Source organism: Schistocerca americana, chromosome 4 (genome assembly GCF_021461395.2).
Source record: "Schistocerca americana isolate TAMUIC-IGC-003095 chromosome 4, iqSchAmer2.1, whole genome shotgun sequence".
In the NCBI taxonomy this organism is placed as follows: Eukaryota; Metazoa; Arthropoda; class Insecta; order Orthoptera; family Acrididae; genus Schistocerca; species Schistocerca americana.
The window spans coordinates 784583095-784609807 of record NC_060122.1 but is presented as its reverse complement, the minus strand read 5'-3'; the positions used below and the strand labels follow the sequence as shown (position 1 = coordinate 784609807).

Sequence of the window (26713 nt, the reverse complement as noted above, 5' to 3'; positions counted from 1 at the left end):
ACCTGCCCCTTCCACGTTTTGCCTGCTTGAAGTTTGGTTTTAATGTAATAGTTTTAATATTGCTGTAATGCTCAATCTGCTAAATGGTGTTTTATTATTTTTATTTGTTCTTTATTATTTTTCCACACCCAAGGGGCTTCTCTGACTAATCAAATATTGAATATTTGTATACAGAATTGCATAAAATATCAGTACTCAACAGGCCTCAGCTTGTCAGATACCAGATTTGCGTAATTATATATAACTATACTTCTTTTTTAACAGGATGTATGCTTTGACAAGAAGAAAAATTCCTGGATTTTTCCCCAATCTCCCAGTTAAAGACACTTTTTCCCATGTGAAAATAAATTTCTTCTTAGGTGAAAATACGCTTATTGCAGATAAGCAACACTTTACTTTCCTTTGGAGCCATAAAAATGTCAATCCTTTGAATGGTAAATTTTTTGTACATCAGCGTAGAACTTCCTGGCACTTTATAAAATCAAAGTCAGCAACAGGGAAAGGGGTTATACGTTTTGGAAAGATCTTTGACATGCAGCAATATGTACGCTGCATATTTTCATATTACGGTACACTGCATATTTTCATATTACGATAGTATAAAATTGAATTCCACCAAACACAGCACGTTAGTTGTCGAAGTGTTGAAATAGAGATTGCAATAGCTCATCTCACTGATTTTGCCAACCAATGACAGCAGATATTCAGAGCATTAGGACATGTGATGTCAGCCAATAGCAACATCACTTTTAAGTAGTGTGAACACAAACAGGAAAAGTTAATGGTTTAAATTAATGTACATAATGTAGCACAAGTAAAGCTAAGCTTTCATAATAATATTGGTATTTTTAGCGTGTGTTACACTAAGATACATCATACATCACACAAACATTAAAAATTTAAACAATGACAATGTCTTGTCTTCTGAGCTCAAAATCATTCTAAGTGGCTGGTACTCAAAGTGTTACATTTTAAATGAGAGTTTGTGATTTAAGAAATTCATTGCACATTCTCAAACGTAACATAATTCGTCTTGTGTAAAAAGAAATTTACTTTGAAAATAATGCTATTCAAAGAACCATTTGCAATATTTTCCTGCGACCTCTTAGACATGGGTTCGTTTCAGCAGGTGCCAGAGTGCGCCAGACAGCAGGTGTTACCGCGCATGGGCAGCTACGATGTCTAAAGAAGCCCATATGTTCGTACACATATAGCATTAAGAAAACTTCCATGACTTCATAAAAGAAACAGGACATCGGAGGATACTCCAAGATCATAGGAATTTTGTAAACCACACTAAAATGCATGATTCGGCATAAAGGACACGTTCATACGCCCAGATTCACAATGAAGTAGACCACAACCTGATATTAAGCTTTCCAGTGAGCTTTTTGGGATGCAAATTTTCTAAGAGTACCAGTACTGTATTGTCTCATGTTTGGTTCTTTATTATGGCATAATGCCATACGTGCCAGAAGATTAACATGTGCACTTGAAATCGAGTGAACCTAGTCCATAATGTGGAATGAAACATTTCGTTTCTTATAAACTGACTGCATCTGCAGGAAAGATTAATGAAAACCACATTCATTTAGCAAATCAACAACAATAACTTCATTTTTGTGCAAGGCAATTAATGCTTGACTGCCAAAAACATGGAAAGAAAATCAGACACCTGAAACCAATAACATATTTTAGCCTTCCATAATTATGTGAATATATAATAAATCACTTGATAGTTCGCGGTCACAGAAATCCGTTTTGTTTCTGTTTGACGATTGAACTGTTAATGTAAATGAAACAGTAAAATCACCAGACATAAACACGGGTCACTATCCCCCTCCCACTACAACCCATACATCTGGCAGGTTGGGTATGCTAAAAAAATGTTTGTGGGTGGCGTGACTGCCTCCTGCTACTACTGCAGCCAAAAGCAGGAGAAGGTACTGCTCATACGCAACTCAACTGCTCATGCACATGATCTCTTTGACAACTGATCAAAATGCACTTAATGTGAACAACTGTGACGTCACTCTCATCAGAAGCAATTTGCTGTTATGAAGTACTCCATAACCTCCGTCTTAAAGCAGCTGACACATTTTGCTTTTAGCAGGCGCATGTGTGTGGACTGTGTTTTGTTGTTGTAAATGGCGCATTTCGTTTGCAACTCGAGTTTTATTTTGGTTTTATTCTGTCGTTTACTGCAGTAGTGCAACACAGTTGAATTCTTTGTTAGACTATCAGTTCTTAACAGTCAAAATTACAAAAATTGAACTGAAGACTAAAACAATGAAAAATTCTCGGAATTCTAAAAAATTCCTGTTTTTACTTTTTTCTCTCGGATAAAAACATTCCCGGGTTTTTCCCCGAGCATATATATCCTGTTTAAGTTATATTTATTAATGTCAAACACCCCTTTTGGCCAGCCAAATGTTGGAACTATAATCTTTAGCAACATTGCTGTCGTTGCTTGCCCAGTGCTAACGGCGTGCACGTTATATGCAATTGTATTATTTTCTTGAAAGTTCTTCGTAATTGGGGCATTTTATTTGTTTTTAAATTGACTAATTACTAATCATTGGTTCAATTGAAGAAATTTTTGAGTAACTGCCTGAATCATTTCTATTTTATTAGTGTTTTTAGTATCTGCAATAAAAGATTGTTGTACTTCTGAGAAGTAACAAATGACTTGGGGTAAATGGCCTCTTCCACGCCCATTTAGTCGTTTCCTTATCCTGGGGTGTCAACTGATATTTCACCCCTCCAATTGATGAATTTTTCATCCATGAAGAAATGGCATAAAATTCCAAAAGGTCACTAGTATTCTTTCAATATTTTAAGTTATTTTATTGATAGTATTAATAATTGTGACACATGATAAGTACTGGTCTTTCTTTCTGTATTTTAAACAATTTCTTCGAGTTTTCTGCAGTGAATTTCCAGACCTGTAAAGCACATCCCAATTTTGAACTACCTCAGGCACTTTGGCATTCCTGATTATAATTATTTCCAACCACTCAAAATTATTTTTTGAATGTTTTGTTGAAGCCTTCAGCTGCCATTTTCTGTATTTCCTGTACGATTGTACAATTTTGGCCTTAGGCTATTTTCAAGTATCTAAAATGTAAATTTCACACAGTGGCTACATTAGTGGGATTTGTGTTTTTGATATATGAACGAAGTCATATCTGTAGATATACTACGCGCATTATAACTTACTTTATGGATGATTTTTTTGGCAACAGATAATTATAATCTTCCTAGGGTTAAGTACATTACATATAAGAGCTTTGCCACAACTGCTCGAAAGTAGCATGCTCCTAAAATAGCGTGAACACCCGAACTAATTTATGAGCATGATTTGATGTCATACGAGCAACGATGTATATGCCAATCTGTTAAAAAAAAAACCATCCATAAAGTAAGTTAAATGCGCCTAGTATATCTACAGATATGACTTGTTTCTATATCAATAGCACAAGTGTTACTAATCCACTGTATGAAACTACTGTTTTAGAAACTTGAAAATGGGCTAAGGCCGAAATTGACAATTGTACAGGAAATAAAGAAAATGGTAGCTGAAGGCTTCAAGAAATTATTCAAAAAATTTATCACAGCTGCGGACCCTATTGTATTGAAAATTATACACTCAAAATTATGTTCGTTCCAACCTTTTCCTTTATTTACATGACGTTCACGCAGTCAGTCTCAGTCTTCCTCTTTGGTAACTTGCCCAAAATGTAAATGATCTTAGTAAACAACTTTACTAACACGAAAAGTCCTAGCACAATTAAATATTTAATGTCACAAACTAGTCACAACATGTTAGCTAGGATACACTGTTTAACTAAAACAGAAATGACACACTGAGCTAAAGACAACTAATGAGTGAATTTGAAATCATGCTACGTACTGGCATGTTACATGCATTACATACAGTATTTTCTACTAGTCTAAGTTGTTAGAGCTCAGGTATGTCGCGATTCTAATTAATAGCATTAAATTTCTACTGATACAATGAGAAAGACAGAGATAAATTCGGTGAATACTAACTTCACAGTATTTTGCATTAAGCGGTACACTTCAAACTGATAATCTCCTTGTGAGATGAAGAGGTCTGGGTCCACAGCCAGATCATTGAAAATGCAACAGCCACCATATGACATTCTTGATAAAGTGTAATCTATAACTGTGACCTGCAACAGTGAACAAAATTTTAACAGTGACGAGTCAGCCCAACATTAATATCAATTATAATCATTAGAGCCTAATACTAAAAGGATTACAGACGGCTTACAGCATGAATGTGTTCTGATCATCTGTTTTACATTCAAAAAAGGCTTCCAAGACAAGCATCTAACATTAACTAATTATTTACTTACTTGTGACGAAGATATGTTAATTCAAGTGTCTACAAAACTGATACGAGACAACTGGAAACCATATAAGTAAACAAGGATAAAGGAGCTGAACTTATACAATATGAAGTTCTATCCAAAATTTCTAATTTATGAGAATTTTAATATTACACCTAAACAATCAACAGTACACACTTACACCACTAGTTGCCTCTAGTTCTGTATTTCAACTACGAGTCTGCGATGTGATGTTATTGCGATTGCAATGGTGTGATTGATGGTGCTAATTTTTGTGTATCGTGTTCTACTGTGTCTGGCTGATTTATTGGACCAAAAGGATCTGCGATTAAGGTCCACAAAACTGTAGCCTCGTCACGTATGCTAAGGGAGGCTTCTGATAAACTAGCTTTGAGCAAGCAACAGGAAAAAAAATTCTTTTGTTTATAGACACAATTTTGCCTAATGGCCACACCTCATTTCATTCCCGTCATACGCCATGGTGAGCGTCGACAACATCACAACGTGATTAACTCTTAAGTACGTGACTGGCCCCACCTTTTTATTATTATTAGTATTACTATTATTTTTTAAAAATGTGGAATGCTTCATGATTTTGCATGTCAACCTTGTGCAGGGACCATGCTGATCTTGTCAATGTCTGCGTGTGTGTGTGTGTGTGTGTGTGTGTGTGTGTGTGTGTGTGTGTGGGCGCGCGCGCAAGCGAGAGTGTATACCTGTCCTTTTTTCCCCCTAAGGTAAGTCTTTCCGCTCCCGGGACTGGAATGACTCCTTACCCTCTCCCTTAAAACCCACATCCTTCCGTCTTTCCCTCTCCTTCCCTCTTTCCTGATGAGGCAACAGTTTGTTGCGAAAGCTTGAAATTTGTGTGTGTGTGTATGTGTCTGTCTGTGTTTCTATCGACCTGCCAGCGCTTTCGTATGGTAAGTCACATCATCTTTGTGTGTGTAAACATACACACAAAACTCAAGCCCTCGCAACAAACTGCCGCCCCACAAGGAAAGAGGGAAGGAGAGGGAAAGACGAAAGGATGTGGGTCCCAAGGGAGAGGGCAAGGAGTCACCCCAATCCCAGGAGCGGAAAGACCCACCCTAGGGGGAAAAAAGTACGGGTACACACTCACGCGCGCGCGCGCGCGCACACACACACACACACACAAGCAGACATATTTAAAGACAAAGAGTTTGGGCAGAGATGTCAGTCGAGGCGGAAGTGCCGAGGCAAAGATGTTGTTGAATGACAGGTGAGGTATGAGTGGCGGCAACTTGAAATTAGCGGAGATTGAGGCCTGGTGGATAACGGGAAGAGAGGATATACTGAAGAGCAAGTTCCCATCTCCGGAGTTCGGATAGGTTGTTGTTAGTGGGAAGTATCCAGATAACCCGGATGGTGTAACACTGTGCCAAGATGTGCTGGCCGTGCACCAAGGCATGTTTAGCCACAGGGTGATCCTCATTACCAACAAACACTGTCTGCCTGTGTCCATTCATGCGAATGGACAGTTTGTTGCTGGTCATTCCCACATAGAATGCGTCACAGTGTAGGCAGGTCAGTTGGTAAATCACGTGGGTGCTTTCACACGTGGCTCTGCCTTTGATCGTGTACACCTTCCGGGTTACAGGACTGGAGTAGGTGGTGGTGGTGGTGGTGGTGGTGGTGGGAGGGTGCATGGGACAGGTTTTACACCGGTGGCGGTTACAGGGCTAGGAGCCAGAGGGTAGGGAAGGTGGTTTGGGGATTTCATGGGGATGAACTAAGAGGTTACAAAGGTTAGGTGGACGGCGAAAAGACACTCTTGGTGGAGTGGGGAGGATTTCATGAAGGATGGATCTCATTTCAGGAAGTCGTATCCATGGTGGAGAGCCACATTCAGAGTCTGATCCAGTCCCGGAAAGTATCCTGTCACAAGTGGGGCACTTTTGGGGTGGTTCTGTGGGAGGTTCAGGGTTTGAGGAGATGATGAAGTGGCTCTGGTTATTTTCTTCTCTACCAGGTCGGGAGGGTAGTTGCGGGATGCGAAAGCTGTTTTCAGGTTGTTGGTGTAATGGTCAGGGATTCAGGACTGGAGCAGATTCGTTTGCCACGAAGACCTAGGCTGTAGGGAAGGGACCGTTTGATATGGAATGGGTGGCAGCTGTCATAATGGAGGTACTGTTGCTTGTTGGTGGGTTTGATGTGGACGGATGTGTGTAGCTGGCCATTCGACAGATGGAGGTCAACGTCAAGCAAAGTGGCATGGGATTTGGAGTAGGACCAGGTGAATCTGATGGAACCAAAGGAGTTGAGGTTGGAGAGGAAATTCTGGAGTTCTTCACTGTGAGTCCAGATCATGAAGATGTCATCAATAAATCTGTACCAAACTTTGGGTTGGCAGGCCTGGGTAACCAAGAAGGCTTCCTCTAAGCGACCCATGAATAGGTAGGGGGACAAGAGGGCCATCCTGGTACCCATGGCTGTTCCCTTTAATTGTTGGTATGTCTGGCCTTCAAAAGTGAAGAAGTTGTGAGTCAGGATAACGCTGGCTAAGGTAATGAGGAACGAGGTTTTAGGTAGGGTGGCAGGTGATCGGCATGAAAGGAAGTGCTCCATCGCAGCGAGGCCCTGGACGTGCGGAATATTTGTGTATAAGGAAGTGGCATCAATGGTTACAAGGATGGTTTCCGGGGGTAACAGACTGGGTAAGGATTCCAGGCGTTTGAGAAAGTGGTTGGTGTCTTCGATGAAGGATGGGAGACTGCATGTAATGGGTTGAAGGTGTTGATCTACGTAGGCAGAGATACGTTCTGTGGGGGCTTGCTAACCAGCTACAATGGGGCGGCCGGGATGATTGGGTTTGTGAATTTTAGCAAGTAGGTAGAAGGTAGGGGTGCGGGGTGTCGGTGGGGTCAGGAGGTTGGTGGAGTCAGGTGAAAGGTTTCGTAGGGGGCCTAAGGTTCTGAGGATTCCTGGAAGCTCAGCCTAGACATCAGGAATGGGATTACCTTGGCAAACTTTGTATGTAGTGTTGTCTGAAAGCTGACAGTCCCTCAGCTACATACTCCCAACGATGAAGTACCACGGTCGTGGAACCCTTGTCCGCCAGAAGTATGACGATGGATCGGTCAGCCTTCAGATCACGGATAGCTTGCGCTTCAGCAGTGGTGATGTTGGGAGTGTGATTAAGGTTTTTCAAGGAGGATTGAGAGGCAAGGCTGGAAGTCAGAAATTCCTGGAAGGTTTGGAGAGGGTGATTTTGAGGAAGAGGAGGTGGCTCCCGCTGTGACGGAGGATGGAACTGTTCCAGGCAGGGTTCAATTTGGATAGTGTCTTGGGGAGTTGGATCATTATGAGTAGGATTAGAATCATTTTTCTTCGTGGCAAAGTGATCTTTCCAGCAGAGAGTACGGGTGTAGGACAGTAAATCTTTGACAAGGGCTGTTTGGTTGAGTCTGGGAGTGGGGCTGAAGGTGAGGCCTTTGGATAGGACAGAGGTTTCGGATTGGGAGAGAGGTTTGGAGGAAAGGTTAGCCACTGAATTAGGGTGTTGTGGTTCCAGATTGGAATTTTGAGGTTTTGGGGGGAGTGGAGCTGGAAGTGGGAGACTGAGTAGATGGGAGAGACTGGGTCTGTGTGCAATGAGAGGAGGTTGAGGTTTGCTGGAAAGGTTGTGAAGGGTGAGTGAGTTGCCTTTCCGGAGGTGGGAAATCAGGAGATTGGATAGTTTTTTGAGGTGGAGGGTGGCATGCTGTTCTAATTTGCGGTTGGCCTGTAGGAGGATGCTCTGAACAGCCGGTGTGGATGTGGGAGAGGAAAGATTGAGGACTTTTATTAAGGATAGGAGTTGACGGGTGTGTTCATTGGCTGAGTTGATGTGTAGGTGAAGGATTAGGTGGGTGAGGGCAATGGATTGTTCAGTTTGGAACTGGTATAGGGAGTGATGGAAAGAAGGGTTACAGCCAGAGATGGGAACTTTAAGTGTGAGGTCTTTGGGGATAATGCCAAATGTCAGACAAGCCTGAGAAAATAAAATATGGGAGTGTAATCTGGCTAGGGCGAAGGCCTGTTTGCGGAGGGAATGTAAATAAAACTTAATGGGGTCGTTGTGAGGGTGACATGGTATTAGAAGGTGGAAAGTGTAACATGAGGCTGAAATGAAAATGAAAATAAAAATATATGGGGAGAGATAAAGGTGAACTAGATAGCAACTGGAGATCTGATGTGGAAAAAGTTGAAAAAGTGTTGGTTAAAGCTGAGCTATGATGATCCTGTGGTGAACTTGGGTTGGTAAACAACGATGTGCACAAATGTTAGGTGGTTGTGTTGACTCCAAAACACGTTAAAGGGTGGAGAAATTTGGAAAATTCCGAAAAAACCCTGTGTAAATTTATTAAAAGAAGTGGCTTTGTGGTGGCAGATTATGAAAATGAGGCTAACAAGTGTCTGATGAAGAATTAATGACGTTAAAACCTGTGGGAACCGGTTAAAAATGATCAGTGATGTGGGAAAAACAGAAACGGAAATAAAGCGAAAGTTGTTAGAACTAGCTGAAATGGTTATTTAATAGGTGAAAGGAACTGTTTGTGAATTGGGAATGGTTGATTTTATAGCAGCGGTAGTGTTGAAAGCGGAAAAAATTTTTTGGTTATGGTTCGGAAGTGAGTTACGTAGTATTGAGTATATACAGGCAGGATAAAATTGTATGGTAGATTATGGTAAAAAGGAGAAGGTGAATACAAAGTGAGACTACTTGCACAAACCAAAAGAGAAAGTTAGATGACAGAAAACATTTCGAAATGTAACAGTGACAATAACAAATGTAATTGTTGGGTTCAAATTAATGATATGAATATAATAGAGGGAAACATTCCACATGGGAAAAATATATCTAAGAACAAAGATGATGTAACTTACCAAACTTAAGCGTTGGTATGTTGATGGACACACTAACAAACACAAACACACACACAAAATTCAAGCTTTCGCAACCCACAGTTGCTTCATCAGGAAAGAGGGAAAGAGAGGTAAAGACTAAAGGATGTGGGTTTTAAGGGAGAGGGTAAGGAGTCATTCTAATCCCGGGAGCGGGAAGACTTACCTTAGGGGGAAAAAGGGACAGGTATACACAAACATATCCATCCACACATAAACAGACACAAGCAGACATATGTAAAGGCAAAGAGTTTCGGCAGCGATGTCAATCAAGGTGGAAGTACAGAGGCAAAGATGTTGTTAAATGACAGGTAAGGTACGAGTGGCGGATACTTGAAATTAGCTGAGGTTGAGGCCTGGTGGGTAGCGGGAAGAGAGGATATACTGAAGGGCAAGTTCCCATCTCCGGAGTTCTGATAGGTTGGTGTTAGCAGGAAGTATCCAGGTAACCCGAACGGTTTAACACTGTGCCAAGATGTGCTGGCCGTGCACCAAGGCATGTTTAGTCACAGGGTGATCCTCATTACCGACAAACACTGTCTGCCTGTGTCCGTTCACGCAAATGGACAGTTTGTTGCTGGTCATTCCCACATAGAAAGCTTCACAGTGTAGGCAGGTCACTAGATGATTGTATGTTGCATAAATGAGTAGTCTTGTTGAGCATTTGTCCAATTTTGTCAATGGATTCAGGCAAACTGCACTTTAAATGTGGCAGATGTTCCTAAATAGCCAACGTATGCAGTGCACATTCCCATGGTTGGCAACACGACTTAATTTGCTGCCTGCTCACTATTCTTGTCCCCGATAGTGCTGTGCTTGAGCAACTGTGAAGCACGGACTGCCGAATCATCTGCGGTGCAAGTGACATGTCACAAAACCAACTCGTGCATAAACAAAAGATAATAATCACGATTCAGCCCAATTCTCGAAATGCCCTTATACCGCGATCTACTGATGTCTGTTGGCAGCATCTACAAACGTGTTTTGCCGCTGTAATTTATTCTCGCAACAAATAGGCAATATGATCTATCTAGTTTGTTGAACATTTCATTCTCAATAAATTTTCCTTGTTTATCTGAATGTTAACATCATGTTCTAATTACTGTCACTAAAATTCAAATGAAATATTGATCCGAGTTAAGAACCAAGTAATTTTTTGGAAGAACAACATTTCCAGTTTTGAATGTTACCTTTACTTTAAAGTTTGCAGAATGTTTACATGTCAGAACTTTTATTGCAAACTTGTTCAAATTCAGTAAGAATTTGTAAGACAATTGAATTTTGTGCTTCTCACACTTTTCACGAAATTATCAAATTTGTAGCAGAGCTGTGGACTGTTGTGGTGCATAGTTCATAGCCTCTCGCATATACCTTGCAGTAGTGCCAAGGGAGTCAATGTTAAGTGATTGTACGTCAGTACTGCAAATGTCAAATGATTGCTCGAGCAACGTCAACACTGAAACCGAGTGCTTCGGCGTATTGGGAAATCCCGAGCCTGTTCGAAGGTGAGCATCATTTGCCCAGCCCTGCCTTACCAAATTCTTCAAAATAAATCTGCACGTGACCTGAATAGCCAAAGCTTCATCTGTAAATGTAGAGGACCATTATATACTTAGAAACATTAACCTCAGCAGCAATACTTTAATCTGCGAATATGGGACGACCCTGATTGTTTGAATGACAAATTGTCGAAATCTGGTAAATGCAGTATTTTCCTGATAACACAACCCTCCTCCTGACCCAAAGAACAGAAAGCCGTTAAAACATTGAACCCTTAGTACATTATAACTTCCCAAATAAAAATAAGCAAAATAAAGCAATTAGACCAACTGTTAACATTACTTCCCCAAATTATAAACTAAATAAAATACTGAACAAGAAATTGAAGCAAACATACACATTCGAACATTCTACTCATGTAAAATATAAGTAGGAGCTCATAAAATATTTGACAGTTATCAAACTACCAGATGATGTTAATTTGGCATTTTTAGATACTGCCACTATTTACACTAATGTCCCTGTGAAAGAAAGTATACAGATCATCCTACAGAAACGGTTATTTAAAAAGCGCAGTACAAAAATTGCTCTGAGCACTATGGGACTTAACACATGAGATCATCGGTCTCCTAGAACTACTTAAACCTAACCTAAAGACATCACACACATTCATGCCCGAGGCAGGATTCGAACCTGCAACTGTAGCAGTCGCGCAGTTCCAGACTGAAGCACCTAGAACCACTCGGCCACACCGGTCGGCGGCCCAGTACAGGTGAGAATCAAGCTGGTGAAATAACCAAGCTGGTGAAATAACCAAGCTGGTGAAATAACCAAGCAGGTGAAATAACCAAGCAGGTGAAATAACCAAGCAGGTGAAATAACCAAGCAGGTGAAATAACCAAGCAGGTGAAATAACCAAGCAGGTGAAATAACCAAGCAGGTGAAATAACCAAGCAGGTGAAATAACCAAGCAGGTGAAATAACCAAGCAGGTGAAATAACCAAGCAGGTGAAATAACCAAGCAGGTGAAATAACCAAGCAGGTGAAATAACCAAGCTGGTGAAATAACCAAGCTGGTGAAATAATGAAGTTGGCAGAATTATTAGAGCTGTGTTTTACATATTATTTTGCAGTTAATGCGAAAATTGATTACCAGGAAGAATGAATCACTATAGGCAAGTCTAAGAAGTATGCAAGTAGAAATTTTCTTTAATTACCCGAGAGAATTTTTTGTTTTGTTTTTGCAACTATAAAACACTTAATAAGAAAACTACACACTATAAGCATTACGTAGATGATGTTTTTATTTAGTAAAGAGAGTGTGTGAATGTGTGAAGAACTATTTTCCTAAAAGGGGAGTTTGCAGGTATGACCTATATTGGCGATGCATCACACAGACTTGAGCAATGTTTGCACAAAATGAATGTCAATTGAGCATTCAGAATAAAAATTAAAAAAAAAAATTAATGAAAAGCTATAGTTTAACACATTAAGTAAGATGCCCCCTTGAAGACTGTCATCACTAGACAATGTTGAGGAAACCAAGAAAACCACACTGGCTAACCTTTGCCACCAAAGACAACACCACCTACAAACTTTGTCAATGTGAGGCTAGACAGGATTCTGAACAATTGTTGGTTTGAATGAACTCTGTAATCCGGAAGATTTGCTTGTAGCAAATAACTGTGCCATTGTGACTATCGAACATTGGACTCTCAAGTGTATCATCAGAACTGATTGTAATTTTAGGATATCGGTGTTTTTGGTGTTTTATGGACAAGTACAAAAAAATAAATGAAAGTAATACAGCAAATACAAATAAACCCACTGCACAGGTGATCCACAATAGAAAGTCTCTCTATATATTGGCTGTCTGAACTTCATGTTAGTGTACTTCATGTTAGTGTACTTCATGTTAGTGTACTTCATGTTAGTGTACTTCATGTTAGTGTACTTCATGTTAGTGTACTTCATGTTAGTGTACTTCATGTTAGTGTACTTCATGTTAGTGTACTTCATGTTAGTGTACTTCATGTTAGTGTACTTCATGTTAGTGTACTTCATGTTAGTGTACTTCATGTTAGTGTACTTCATGTTAGTGTACTTCATGTTAGTGTACTTCATGTTAGTGTACTTCATGTTAGTGTACTTCATGTTAGTGTACTTCATCCCATACAAAGACTGCCGTGAGGAGAGAAGCAGAGGAAAGTAGCAAAAACTTCCTCTCCCACATCTGATGCTATTATCTGCGTACTGTAAAATCCAAAGATGACCCCGTATTTCAGAGACCATATCACGGAAAAGAAAATCTATGCTGACCTAAGAACAACTTATCTATTCATCAATATTAATATCTGATAAAAGATTACTAACATGACAATGTAGTATATGTACATGACAGCTACTGCTATTCTGCTGCATGTAATGTGTGTGTTAACTAATATCGGCAGCAACCAGAAAAACATACCTGTCATTGCTGAACAGTTTGCGTTGACCTTTTTTACTACGAGCAGAATCAGTGCAGAGTCTTCATCATGATTAAGTTATCACTTTTCCTAGAAATTTCACTTTTGGTGGTTCATTTCTGTTTTCACAATGAATTAACATACGGCTCCTACCCACGTGTGGCAATAAACCGAATTACTGGAGTTTAGTGATGTATGAAGGACAACAGAACAAAACTGATACAAGGAATCCATACTTAGAGACAAAATACAATTTTTTAAACCTTACTTTTCTGGTCCAAGGTGCACATTCTAAAATCACACTATGGATGACTGGACACTACATTTATGAAAATGAAAGAGTTGGCATGAGGTGTGTGGAAGTCAGGGCTAAGAGGCTGACAGAAACATGCAATTCAACAACAGCACACCAACCTTTGAGGGTCAAGATGTTACCACACCATGTAGTGCTATTACTTTAAACCTTCAACATGCTAACACTGACATACATTCCCTACCATTTAGTATCACTTAAAGAAATCTTAAGCACTAAAATTCCAACCACTCATTGAAACTCATTTAAGACATTCTCAGATTTACACATTTACCATTGCACTATTCATAAAATATTGATTCTTTCATACCTGTATTCCATTTGATGGAACTGAAAATTCCTTTCCACTTAATTTGAAAGTAATATGCTTTGCTGATGTCTTCTTTATTAACACATTACCCCAGTGTAAATCTCTGTGCTCAAATTCCAGAGTGATCTCTGCTACTGCCAAAGCAAATGATAACTGTAACAAAAATGTATCCAAATAAACATCCATTGGCCACAAATTATACTTGCATTGGAATATTTTCTTAGATTTCAAATTTGATCAGCTTAGACCTGTAGAATATTACAAATTACACTTACTGACTAAAAAAACAACAGTAACTAATTCTATCAGTGCATGTTATAAAACAAAGGAAGATGGAACTTCAACTTCATTAAGAAACAAAAGGTATGAAGAAGGACCTCATCTGGTTTTTCAAAGGAACCACCCCAGCATTTGACTTAAGGGTTTAAAGAAACCACTGAAAAATCTAAATCTGCGTGGTCAGGCAGGTGTTTGAAGCCTGCTTCCCAAATACCAAACCAGTGTTTTAAAAATTAGAAGGAACGTGTTCCAGAGTTTCTTAAATAACTATGTTCTGCATCTTTTGCTCTATGCATAGTTTCTAATTTGGCAAATAAGCAAATCAACAGTTTACATATTTCCACTCATCATTGCCTTATGTTATAATCTTCAGAGGAAAAAGTTTAGACTGCACAGAAATGATCAGTCACAATAATAAGTGGTTCTCATCCCGTCATCTTGTACAGGGTGTGGAGAAAAAAAAGTGTAAACACCAATGCACAATATATTAGCATGCCTAATTCGGTGTAGGAAAACCGTAGGCATTCAAAACAGAATCCACTTGTTTTGAAATGCGGAAGTACAGGTCCAATATGATTTAAGGGAATCTCATAATTCTTCCTGCGAAACAGCAGCAAGTTGTTCAGATAAGGGTGAGGGAGGTAGATAGCAATCATGCACTGTTCTTCCTAACGTTGGTATTGTAGGCCCATTTTATTGACATCTGGTGATGGTGGCCAAGGGAGATGTGACAAATCATCCTGGTGCTCCCAACACCAATGTTGAACAATGGAAGCTGTGTGAACAGGGGTCCTGTAGTCTTTGAGTGCAGCACCACATGGGGAAACAAATATTGTACCCAAGGATGGACCTGACAGCCAAAATGATCAGATAATCCTTGGAAGTAATGCAACTCTGCAGAGAAACAATGGGGCCCACCCTTTGTTATGGAAGGACCCGCTAAATGAGCACCCACAATTTGCCAACGTTCACATTCACTTAGCTCAGGCATAATGCACTCACTACACAGAACACTGTCCTGACCATGACTGGCATTTTCAACCTATTGATGGAATTGCACAGGCGCAGTTCTTGGTGAAATACAACAGCACCAACTGCAGGCATGGCTAACATCTGCATCTACAGCCAAGGAAGCATTACTCGCAATGTTTTCATATTTTTGTCCACCTCCCTGTAAGGGCCTCTTCAAACACATAGGCATTTGGACAACGTGACACACAAACTGCATGTCTTTGTTGTAGACAAGTATAAGTATAAATGCCCAAATGTGCTTCTTTAATCAGTCACAGAGCATGATTCTGGTGGTACAACAGAACACTGAGAATGTTTATTTCAATGTTTGTACAATACTATTTTCTGAAATGATGGTTCTGGTGACAACTTAATCTGTAGTGTAGTCTGAGGTCAGGTTCAGTTCTTACATGGGAAAGGAGTGGTCATTTTATGGTTAGACACGAAGTAAGTGTTATGAGAAAATAGTCAAGATTCAATTTCAACATTAAATAACTATCAGTTAGTAATAATAAGAAACTGCTGCCTTCAAATTAACATTTTTACAAGAGAATGCGTGAAATTTCAAGTTACACAACAGTTTGTAAAAATAGACAATTTCTTGTTATTTTTTACTTTATCACTAATGCAAAACTTCTCCCCCTATAAAGAACCCATCATAATTTGAAGCATAGCACACATGCAGCACTAGAAGAAAAATGGGAATTACCCATTACCCACTACTAAAGCTGCCTGTGGTTCTGAAGCAGTTCAACATGTAGCCGTATATGATACAGCATCTTGGACAAGCAACGAAGAACAATAATGATATCTAATCTATTATTTGCCTCATTTTTATTATCTGGGTCTTAATATTAATGTAAGTAGACAGTCCTGTACTCATAATTCTTGTGGTTTTCTTTTCATCACTCACACCAGTTCCTATGTCAATCACCTGGGCCACCACATCCAGCTAGTAAGTCAATAGGCCTCACCATTTAGTTCCTTGTGCACTGGTAAAGCAGGTGCCCCTCTCGCTGCTGCAGCACATACATGTGCATCTTTGTATTTCTGATTTTGATCTAAGGTGTGTGTCTCCCTTCAGCGTAGCATTTTCAATTGCTGTTCCTAATGTCACATAGCCATGACTTGCAGGTTTTGCAATTAACTGGCCCACCCATCCCACACCCATGGCTTCAACCATGAGAGCAAGTAGCTGTTAACCAAGGTTTTACCTGTAATGTTAATGCAATGCCCAATGATTGGGTTACAGGGCTCTTCAACTAATCATGAAGTAAAAAAAAAAATTATCATTTGCAACTGAAGTGGATTTTCAATCTCACCAATAATCTAAAATTATTTCTCCTGGGCAATTCTGACTCCCTATAGGAATATTTAGTAAAATACTGGTAGTATGTGGTGTACAGTAAAATTTTATGTGCACTGTTGTAACTTGTCAACAAGATTTAGTATGACTATGATTACTACATATAAGTCACTGTGCTATTTAGTGTCACATAAATAGCCAGAATGAAGCCATACATATATACCATGTGTAGATATTGTCACACTCACTCACTCCACATAATCATGCAAACTACCTATGGGACAAATACATAACTTCATCACTAACACCTTTATCACTTCGAAGTTGCAAGGTAGCTAAAAATGCTGCAAAAAAATTACTGTTAAAGTATTGCAATATTACTAATACAAGCAAAAAGTAGCATTATTGTATGTACAGATATAATTAATATTGGCTTGAAATGAAAGCCAATAATTTTCACATGAGCATATGTGATATTCTTTGGCTACTATGCAGCACCTTTCAAGGCATAGCAACATCAATCACATGAACAATAAAATTAAACTACGAAACACACACTATTTTTCAGCACTAGAACCTTACATTCAGCAAAGAGAGGATAGGATTTGAGGAAATTAGTGTGTAGGAGTAAAGTAAAAAACCTCAACAGTGATAAGCCAAGCAAGATAGAAGAGAAAAAATTCAACTACACTGTGTCATCCAATCTTTTATTGCTATTTTGCAGGATGAAGGAATCTGATTCCACAATAGCATGTGTCATTTTTTGTTAGCATGTGTCATTTTTTGTCTTTCTCTGTAAAACTTGAGACGTTGAAGTGATGGAATTAATGTTCAAGCGCTTACAACTGCAGTTTCAAATTTATTATTTTACTAGTTAACAATGCTAGAAATGTTGCAGGAAAACATGTAACAACCAAATTGGAAAGGCATGTACAATTCAGTCAAGTAAAAGACGATGTTGACAATTCTCATAGGATGAGTGTGAATCTAGTCATGAATTACCACCACATGCACCAGACCCACACCCATCCAATGAAAACTTGTCTCCCAACCTTCAGTGCCATCCAGATTTGCACATCGTATCTCAGCAATCATTATACTGGATCAGAACACATGCACAATCCCATTGTGCTAATAATTCATTAACAAGGGCTCTTCTGTATCAGTTGTAAAACCACCAGCTGTAACAATTTAATACTACAAACAATATTTTAAAATTATAAAGATGTTTATTATGTAAGTCTAAATATGTCAAGCAATGGACAACCACTGCGCTTATACATGGAAGATCATGGACAACATACAAAATCAGAGAAGGCACTTCACATTAACTATTCTACTCGTGACTTATTATGAAATATTGAAATTTTAAACAGCATTCATTACTCCGATTAACTATATATTTCTAGGCTACAGAATTTATTCCAAATAAATTATGTTGGACACTGACTTGGACAATTGTCAGAAAGTGCTCTATAAAGTAACTACAAATAAAGAAGTAGGATGTAATGGTATCCACGCAAATCATCACGAGACAAACTTATTTGACCTTAAAGAGCCAGTACCACACAGTAGAACCTCACTTTTACATTCCCAAAATTAGAGTCTTCCTGCTCTTTGCCACATTCTTAATTGGATCTTCAATTTTTTGTAGACACACTTCAATTTGCCCTCACTTGTGTGTTACCATGATTACGAACATCCCACCATATTTGATGAGGGAAGATTTGGGGGACAAGGGCAGACGATACACTTAAACTGACACTAGAAAGGCATCAGCTTTCAAATGGTGTTTACAAACATTATGCAGTTAACTTTCTTGAGTCTCATGCTAGTAGTGCTTTTTCTCCTAACACTACCAATCTAGCAGTAACTATATTGTATGTAACACTGTTCATAGTTACAATGACAATGATAAACAAGAGCTATGGTAATGACTTAGAAAAAATACAAACAAGTTTTGAAGCATTGTTGATAATAAAAAATTACAATAACTCTGATTTGCAGGAAGATGCTATCAAGAGGTGTACACCATAGTTTCTTTTTCTGGAATTGGTACTGATTCCCAAGTTGGTGGTTAGATTTGGACTTAATACCACAATTTACATAGCTGTGAGGGAAGCAAACAGCAACAGTATTTAAATAAAATCATACCCGACATTTCTTTCGCAATATATTCCGATTGCAAAGGTATTGGTTAGATTTGAACATGACAGCATAGCTAGAATTTAACATCACACCAATTTAGTGTAGGGATGTTATAACTTAATGTTAATATTCCTTCAGCCCAAACATAGACAGTAGCAAAAAATCATGTTTACTGCTACAGTCCATAACAATGAGTGGCCATTGCACACTAACCCTATTAACTAACTTCCCTGTCAGGACAGCACTACAGCAGAAATGGGCAACACAATAATAAATGATCAAGAACATTTATGAAGAGTGATATACTTTACTTAATTGTTGGTAACAGTTTGATGTGTGGCACTTTATGTCCTAAATATAATACAAAGTTATCTAGATAGATAACTTCTCAGTCTCATGCTATTGTCAATATGACAAAGTAATTATGCATGTCCTAGTTCTCTGTAAATAGTGACTGCCAAGTTCGAATGTTGTCTTCTCAATGGAACTTGCTGTACCATGATCCAAGCATAATTTCATGAACTTCACTGAGCTGGTTGTAGGTACATCCTTTGTGCCATTTGGCCAGTACAAGGTGGAAGCAATATAGTCACTGGTTGACAGCATTCTCCTTAGCAGATTAGATTAGATTAATACTTGTTCCATAGATCATGAATACGACAATTCGTAATGATATGGAACGTGTCAGGTTAATAAAAGATGTCTGTACAAGATGTTACATTACACAAAATATTTTTTAACATCTTTAGTACTTGCCTGGCAGAGTTTCCCACTGGACACTGATCTTACACTAAAAAAGAGCTTCCACCATGAGATGAAGTTCCTCCCCCTTTAAATTTCCTGCTATCAGCCCAGCCAGTTTACCCAGCTCGTAACACTGTTGGCATATGAATATAACGTGCTGATGGATGTGGGCACAGGAAGCAAAATGTGGTCCATATTTATGAGAACTGTCTACTGCCCAGAACCAAGAGGTGCCAGGTGTGTGATTTGCCTATGTGGTGATGGCTGTCTCTTGTAGCACTTGTTAAGTACCTCTTGAGCCATGCAGACAATTACTGAAAATCCCCATTACAGGTTACCTATATAAGCAATATTTTCAATACTTTATATTAGTACTGACGTACCTGAAAATTTAAAATGTGTCATAATTTCCTAATTAAGAGGTATAGTCTTACATTAAATGTAAGAAAGTAAGACAAGTATTACAGTTAGAAATTGTGTATGTATCTTGAGGCAGCAAAACTCAGTGACAAGTATCTAGACTACATTCATCCAGTTTATGAAAAAAAGAGCACTCGACAACTTTACACGTAATTTCAAACCTTTTCAAAACTTTATTTACCTTTACATACTTAACCACCAAACCGCATGCAATTTTTGGACTTTTCCAAACAAACTTTTGGGACATTTTTATTCAATAATTAGAATGTTTTAAGGACAGAATTGGAGTGTAACAAGAAAACCAAAAACTTAAAGAGTTGGTTTTAATTAAAATTTAATAATGATAATGTAGGAATGTGAAAACTAGGTTCATTCTTATGAAAGCAGAACAAATTTATTGACAATTTTTCTGAGTTTTGTGTAACTTTAAGCAAGGTTCCATACACGAGCTCAAGAGTATGGTTAAAAAAAAGCTGGCACAAGAAGATACGTGTGTAAGTGAAACAGGAGAATGTGTAAAATGCGGCTCCAGATTTTTCAGATAAAAGAAAAGGATTAAATAGTAAAATAGTGACCACCGATGTTCCAGAGCAACAGAAAAAGATCTCAGGGGAAAACAACAGCCCAAGATGTTCTAGAGCAAAAGTAAGTCAATAGGAAAATCGCAACTTCCAACGCACAAACGGTGCAGAAATTTCATCCAACACAATAACAGCAGTGCCCACGGAAAAAAATTGCAGAATGCACACATTCACACTGCCTATGGCTGGACTGTTAATGTCAAATATCTAATACTTTAACTCATTTCTAAAGTAATCAGAAATTGGAAGCTGTTTTATACATGGTAGTTTGATTCTTTAAGACTATAATTGCCGACAGGAAATTTTAACCTCTCTCCTAATGGTTTACGGAGGTGGACGAATGTTTGTAACGTAATTTTTCTTAGTGTAGTTCATATTCAAATAGACGTCAACACTGTTGATTATATAGTTTTTGAGAAAAAATAATAAATGCCAAAAACTGCCGACATGACTTTTTTCTCCCACTGACTATACCAAGTGCTGCTGGTTACTACAGATCGACTGTAACCTTTACTGCGTATGTTGCTGCAATGTAGATACGAGACTGGAGCTGCAGCACCTTTCGCAATCATGTACATGCTAAAAGGCGACTGAATTCAAGTAAAAGAAGCTTTCTCATTAATTTGACAGTCACTGAGGAGGTAGAACCCACTGATGGAATAAAGTTGGAAATAATTCCCATTAGTAATAGAACATCTTGTCCTTTTCCATACACGTAAAGGGGCGGTACCAGATATTTGCTCTCAAGTGATGCCATTTGTTTACCGACAAACTCATTCTCACACATATTCACACAGAGGCACATAGTGCATTGAGAGATGATGAATGGACCTTACCATCAGAAATGCTTAATGCCTTTCTTGATACTCTATGTTAGAGGCGCCACTGAATCCGGAGGAAGAGAAATGAAGCTTCGTTGATCAGAGAAGTGGGAAATGCAATTTTACAAATATGTGATGTCACGCAATTGCTTCAGTTAATTTGGCATTGACACTGTTGAAAAGACAAAGTGACAGGTCTGCACTTAGGGTCAGATGTATGGGAGGGATTCATAGCAAATTGGGAAATCATGTTCATTCCTGGTTTATACATTTGTTGCAATGAACAATTGTTTGTATCTCGGACTGACTTGTGTAATATCTTTAAATCAAGTGCAATATTATTTTCCTGTTACTTAATTTCATTACAACAAGTTACTCGTACGTTGTGCCAGGTTTATTTCGCACAGGACTGGTTGCACATGACCATTAGTTGGCTGACCAATATATCCTTTAAGTGGGTCACTCTTTTGCAATTAATGAGGATTCGTCTGCCGTGGGTGATTTTCTTAGCCTCTTTCACTTCTCATGTGCTCAGGTGTCCACACAACTGTTGTGGTTCTCCGTGTCATGTGGCTGTCATACTGACACTTATGAGAGACTTTTTCCCTGGCTTGTTGATTTCTGTTCTGTATCTTATCGGTGTTACTTTGATTTTGTGCCCTGGCCATCACTTGTGATTCATGGAAAACCTTAAGAGTGTTGCAGATCTACTCTGCATCATTGTGGCCTTTCCAACCATGGGGCAGTGACGGTGCATCATCATACTGTCAAAGAACCTGGGAGTGGTTGTCTGCTCAGTTATTTGACTAATGCGTAATTGGCCGATCACCAGTTTTCTATAGTTAATTACTACTGTGTAAAAGGAGAGTTTTTCATCTCACTGCCATTTAGGCATAACACTTGGTGCTCACAAGGATAATTATTCTGGAACTGAAATAAGTAACAATGTTAGTACTTTATCAAGTGAAGATATCAGACTGTAAGATGTGCAAGAATCATTTTTTTTTTTCACTTTATAGTTTTCAAAAACCCTGATAAGCATTTCATATAGGCTGGAATGCAGGCACCAGCATTTGGCGAGCAACACAGCCATAACGAAAGCTGCCTCAGCGTGGAATGCTACGAGCATGCCTGCCATAATAAAAGGCTCAATGACAAAAATCACACACAGCGATGTTGGGGTAATATGGTGGTTGTGCTAGCACTGCAATGTACTTTGTCATCAAACACTGCTCAACAGACAAGGCAGTATGAGATGGTGCGTTATTGTGATGCAGGATCAAGTTGTTAGCAATGTGCGAGCAGACTTGTTTTCTAAGTGTTTACAGAATTAATTTGTAGTAACACTAATTTACCGACTGTCCTGGAGGTAACTACTCTTCATGCACAATACCCATGGAGTTGAACATGCAAGCATAAATTTCATCTGACCGACATGCGTACTATTTTTTGTCTTAGCAGTTCCCTCAAACACCATTACGAGCTTTGGTGTTTTGTCTAGGGATTATTCTGGAAAAACCAACTTTCAACACCAATGACAACTCTGTTCAGTAATTCTGGTTTCAATTCCACCTATTCCAACAGATCAGCATCCACACGTCTCCGTTGGTCTTTTAGTTGCTTTGCGAGATTTTTGGGAACCATTTTGGCACAAAGTTTTCCCATTCTAAGATTTTCAGTCGACATCAGATGAACAGTTTTCTGATTAATGCTCAGTTGGTTTGTAATCATTCTCTCATTTAATTGTTGATCAGCTCACATATGTTCATTCACTCTGGCTGTGTTGTCATTTTTTCATGCTACTGATAGTCGTCCTCTGGAGTGTTTATCTTTGATGCTGGTTTTGTGTTCGGGAAACGCTTGTGCCCTGGACAAGACCTTGTTTTCACACTTGCGCCCTTGACAAAACCTTGTTTTCGAAACCCTGCTGAAGCTTCCTACATGTTACTTTCTCACCCAGATTTATGTAGAAAGAGATGGCATACCATTGTGCTACATTTTTGAGATTCCACTGAAGTGATGAGGTGCAGACATAAGACTTCACTCTTCCATTACTCCTGATTGAAACATGTTCGGTGCATGCCACGTGTGGTGGTGAAAAACCAAGGTTACACACCATTAATCAGCCACACCGAGAAAGCCAAAGAGATTACATGTTGTTTATATTTTCCAATTCGTCAGTGTTATTCTCTACCGCACAGCCATTCAGTTCAATTAATTTTTTTCAAAATGATTAGATGATTCCTGAAAAATCTTCAACTGATATTTCAAAGCAATTCTGACAAAATTGTCTCTGAATTAAATGCTTACACATGCACAGAAATACATAAGAAACTGTAGCTTACCTTTGTTGCAAGCAGCTGAACACATTAGTAAGTATGTTTACGAATGGCTCACTGCATGTTACTCTTATTGCTGTGACCATAGTACCGTGCAAGTTTGGGGAAGGGGGTGGGAGACAGGCTATGAGCAGGCTATGTGAATAGTTACAAGAAGGAACGGTGAAGCAGGCTGCCAGCACACCAGTGGTGGGCGAAAAGCAACTAACGGATGGTGGCCTATGCAACCCTGCTGCGGTTGCAACATGTCCAGCGTAACTACAGAAACAAGCATCTCTTATCTTTGATGTGCTTTGTGACCATAACACTTCCGTTGATTTCTGGCAAAGTTTCGAACTTGTACAAATATATTTTCTGTGTAGTCATTGTAAAAATAAAATATGATAAATTTTAAAACACTAGTAATAACATGGAAAGTGATTGTCTTATGACCTGTGGGCTAGTTTTGAATGAGGGGCCATTTTTATATATGTTAACACATTTTGATGAAAATCAGGGGATGGACGAGCACTTACATTCGTGGAACCATATAGACGTGATGTGCCTTTGGCGCTGAGGTTTGAAGAACTGCTTGCGTATGGTGTGGTCGTGGTGAACACCACTAGCCTTCCAAATATTTGTACAATTCAGTGTTACATTATTGTCGACAAGGACTCCATTTTTGACAGTTTGAAGCACTTACATGTCACTACTGCATTTCTTGATTTAGCAAATGGCTTATTTGTGAAGCAGCACAAACTCAAAATTCATGTTTAAGGTGATGTTGCTGGACTTACAATTAGAGAAGTAGATTTTATTAATGCAGCGGTCTGGTGGGAAAACACTACTAATACTAACGTTCTGCGACAGAACAGAACAAAACAGTGCTAAGGTAAAATGATGACCACACCACGCTACAGAACCCACAACAGAGATTTACCTGGTATTAAAGAAGACTGCCTGCAGAAAGGACATCAGGGTGCACCTGATCAGTGACCTGTCCACAGTCTAGTTATAGATGTTACTATATTACGAGTTCCACGGTAGATCTGTGTGCTAATACATATGGTATATGCATATTTCTATCACACAAATAATGACCTACACAAATGACAAACTGTACGTATATTGCACAAATACTGCATATTTCTTGTCTCTCAGTCAAGAGTGCCAGCTATCTACAAAACAGGTACTGACATTCTGCAAGCTGTAAACAGTGATGCCCCGCCACTATCAGACGCAAATTTGAAGCAGCTGAGAACACATCTTTGACAGGTACGTCAGTACAATCGTGCAGAATCATCAGCGACAACAGAATCGCCAAGATTGCTCCAAGATCAAGCACTATTTTTAGCACACACTAATGCATCTAAGCCAGCAACAAATCAGCACAATAGATGCAAGACAAGTTGCACAGTGACAGACCCTTTGAGCCAGCCACTACCTTCCTTGAGGGGAAGGCTGGTCTGCCACAACCACAATGTTTATGTGGTTAAGGGATGCAATTGCATCATATGGCTTTCAAAGCACTGCCACTCTATACTGCCTGCTCCATCCTAGGGTCCAGTCACATCAAGAGCCATTTCACTGTAACAAGTATAACATCAGATTAAAAAAAAAAAAAAAATAATAATAAATAAAAATTTCTAGTCATATGATGCTACAATTAGATTGCCAGAATGAGTAATGGGTTCATGAAGCCTGCAGAGGAGGACACTTACGTGCAGTTGGAAGAAGAGATTGTATGGCACATGGAGGCTGAAAATTTGGACAAAATTTCTGATCTTGCCAGTCTATAGGTATTTATCACTTGTAGCAGGTCATAATGAATCTATGGAGAAGTTAACATCACAGCTATGTGAGCTCGTGCACCAGGATGTGGCTATCTGTGTACAAATGGAGATGCCCAATCATAGTTTGTAAGAAAAGGGAATGTATCAGATCTCATGGATTGAGCAGTACATGATTCTCACCCACACCAGTCAGGGAGGAGTGTTACCACGATAGATACTTTGGAAGCAGGCACACAGAAGTATCATGGGGCTCAAGTTATGAGTCATAACTGAACCAACAACATCACTCATGATGTCTCCCTGATGTTCACGAGCACTTTTACCTTGAGTACTTTCTTACGGTCCCTTTCTCATAGACCATGCAGTTGCCATTCCTTGCACCATGTGATTTCATCTCTGGGTGCAGAGTGCTGAAAGCTGTAAGAGCACTCACATCTACACTAACTTGCTACGAAAAGACATGATTGTCTTTTTTAGCAAACACTTCCATATTTGTTTGTTCTCACATTTAACATTTACAATGTTACTTGACGAATCTATTATTTCTCAGAACAACATATCTGAAGTGAATCTCAAAATAGAACATTAGAGATATTTATCGTCAGCTTCATTCAACTGCTGCTGCTGGTATTTAGATTTCCACGGAGCCAAGCCACAACACACAAGTACAAACGCCACCTCCGCAACAGGTAGACTCTAGATGGTATTTTGCCTTGCCAATGTCCTACGCTCATGCTTCTTGCGTCATCTCTACACAACCCATAATCTAAGCATGTGCAGAGGAAATTCCCTATATGCTAACTGCTTAGATTTTAGGTGACATAGGCTTAGGCACGGCATGTATTCCCACGTGCACTCATGACGCAGAGGCCACTCGCTAATTTCAGCCACAAGGGCAGAGCACAACACACATACTACATTCAACCTTCTCACGATTACAGCATCTACTACCTGATGAACTCCAGACTGCCAAAATGGAATTTGATGTAATGGTTCCGGAAGGCACAGCATTCCCATCTGGAAGTACAAGTACTGCACTTTGAGCCAGATGAACACTGGATGGAATCCACTATTTGCCCATTCTGTTGGTGAGGTCCCCTTGTGATCTATTCATATGCTTAAGCCTGTTCTGTACGTGCATTCTGCAGCAGTGTTTTAACGGGGGGGGGGGGGGGGGGGGGGGGGGGGGGGAACTAGGACTTTTCCTCCAAAAAGCTGACAGAAAAACCATGCTCATGGCCACTATTTCATATAAAGCTCCATGCTGCCACAAAATATTTCAGTTGTGTGACTGAAGGTGTCTGAAGCTGACATTTGTATTTTTGCAGACCTTTTAACAACTATCTGTCAGTCCAACTGGAACAAATGAATTTGATTGCCCAATTTAAGACTCATATTTGGCAAATCAGTGGTGCAAAAA

General features: G+C 39.3%; 1 protein-coding gene and 1 pseudogene across 6 annotated transcripts in view; both read right to left on the bottom strand.

Moving 5' to 3' along the window:
- Nucleotides 1-26713, bottom strand: part of LOC124612273 — a 136176-nt gene that overhangs the window by 12611 nt on the left and 96852 nt on the right. For all 6 annotated transcript variants that reach the window (XM_047140371.1, XM_047140372.1, XM_047140374.1 and 3 more), the window contains 2 exons: nucleotides 13873-14025; nucleotides 4054-4196 (listed from right to left, as the gene is read on the bottom strand). In XM_047140371.1, coding sequence (XP_046996327.1) covers nucleotides 4054-4196; nucleotides 13873-14025 — 296 coding nt within the window. The remainder of the gene's footprint in view (nucleotides 1-4053; nucleotides 4197-13872; nucleotides 14026-26713) is intronic.
- Nucleotides 4948-5018, bottom strand: LOC124614522 (annotated as a pseudogene).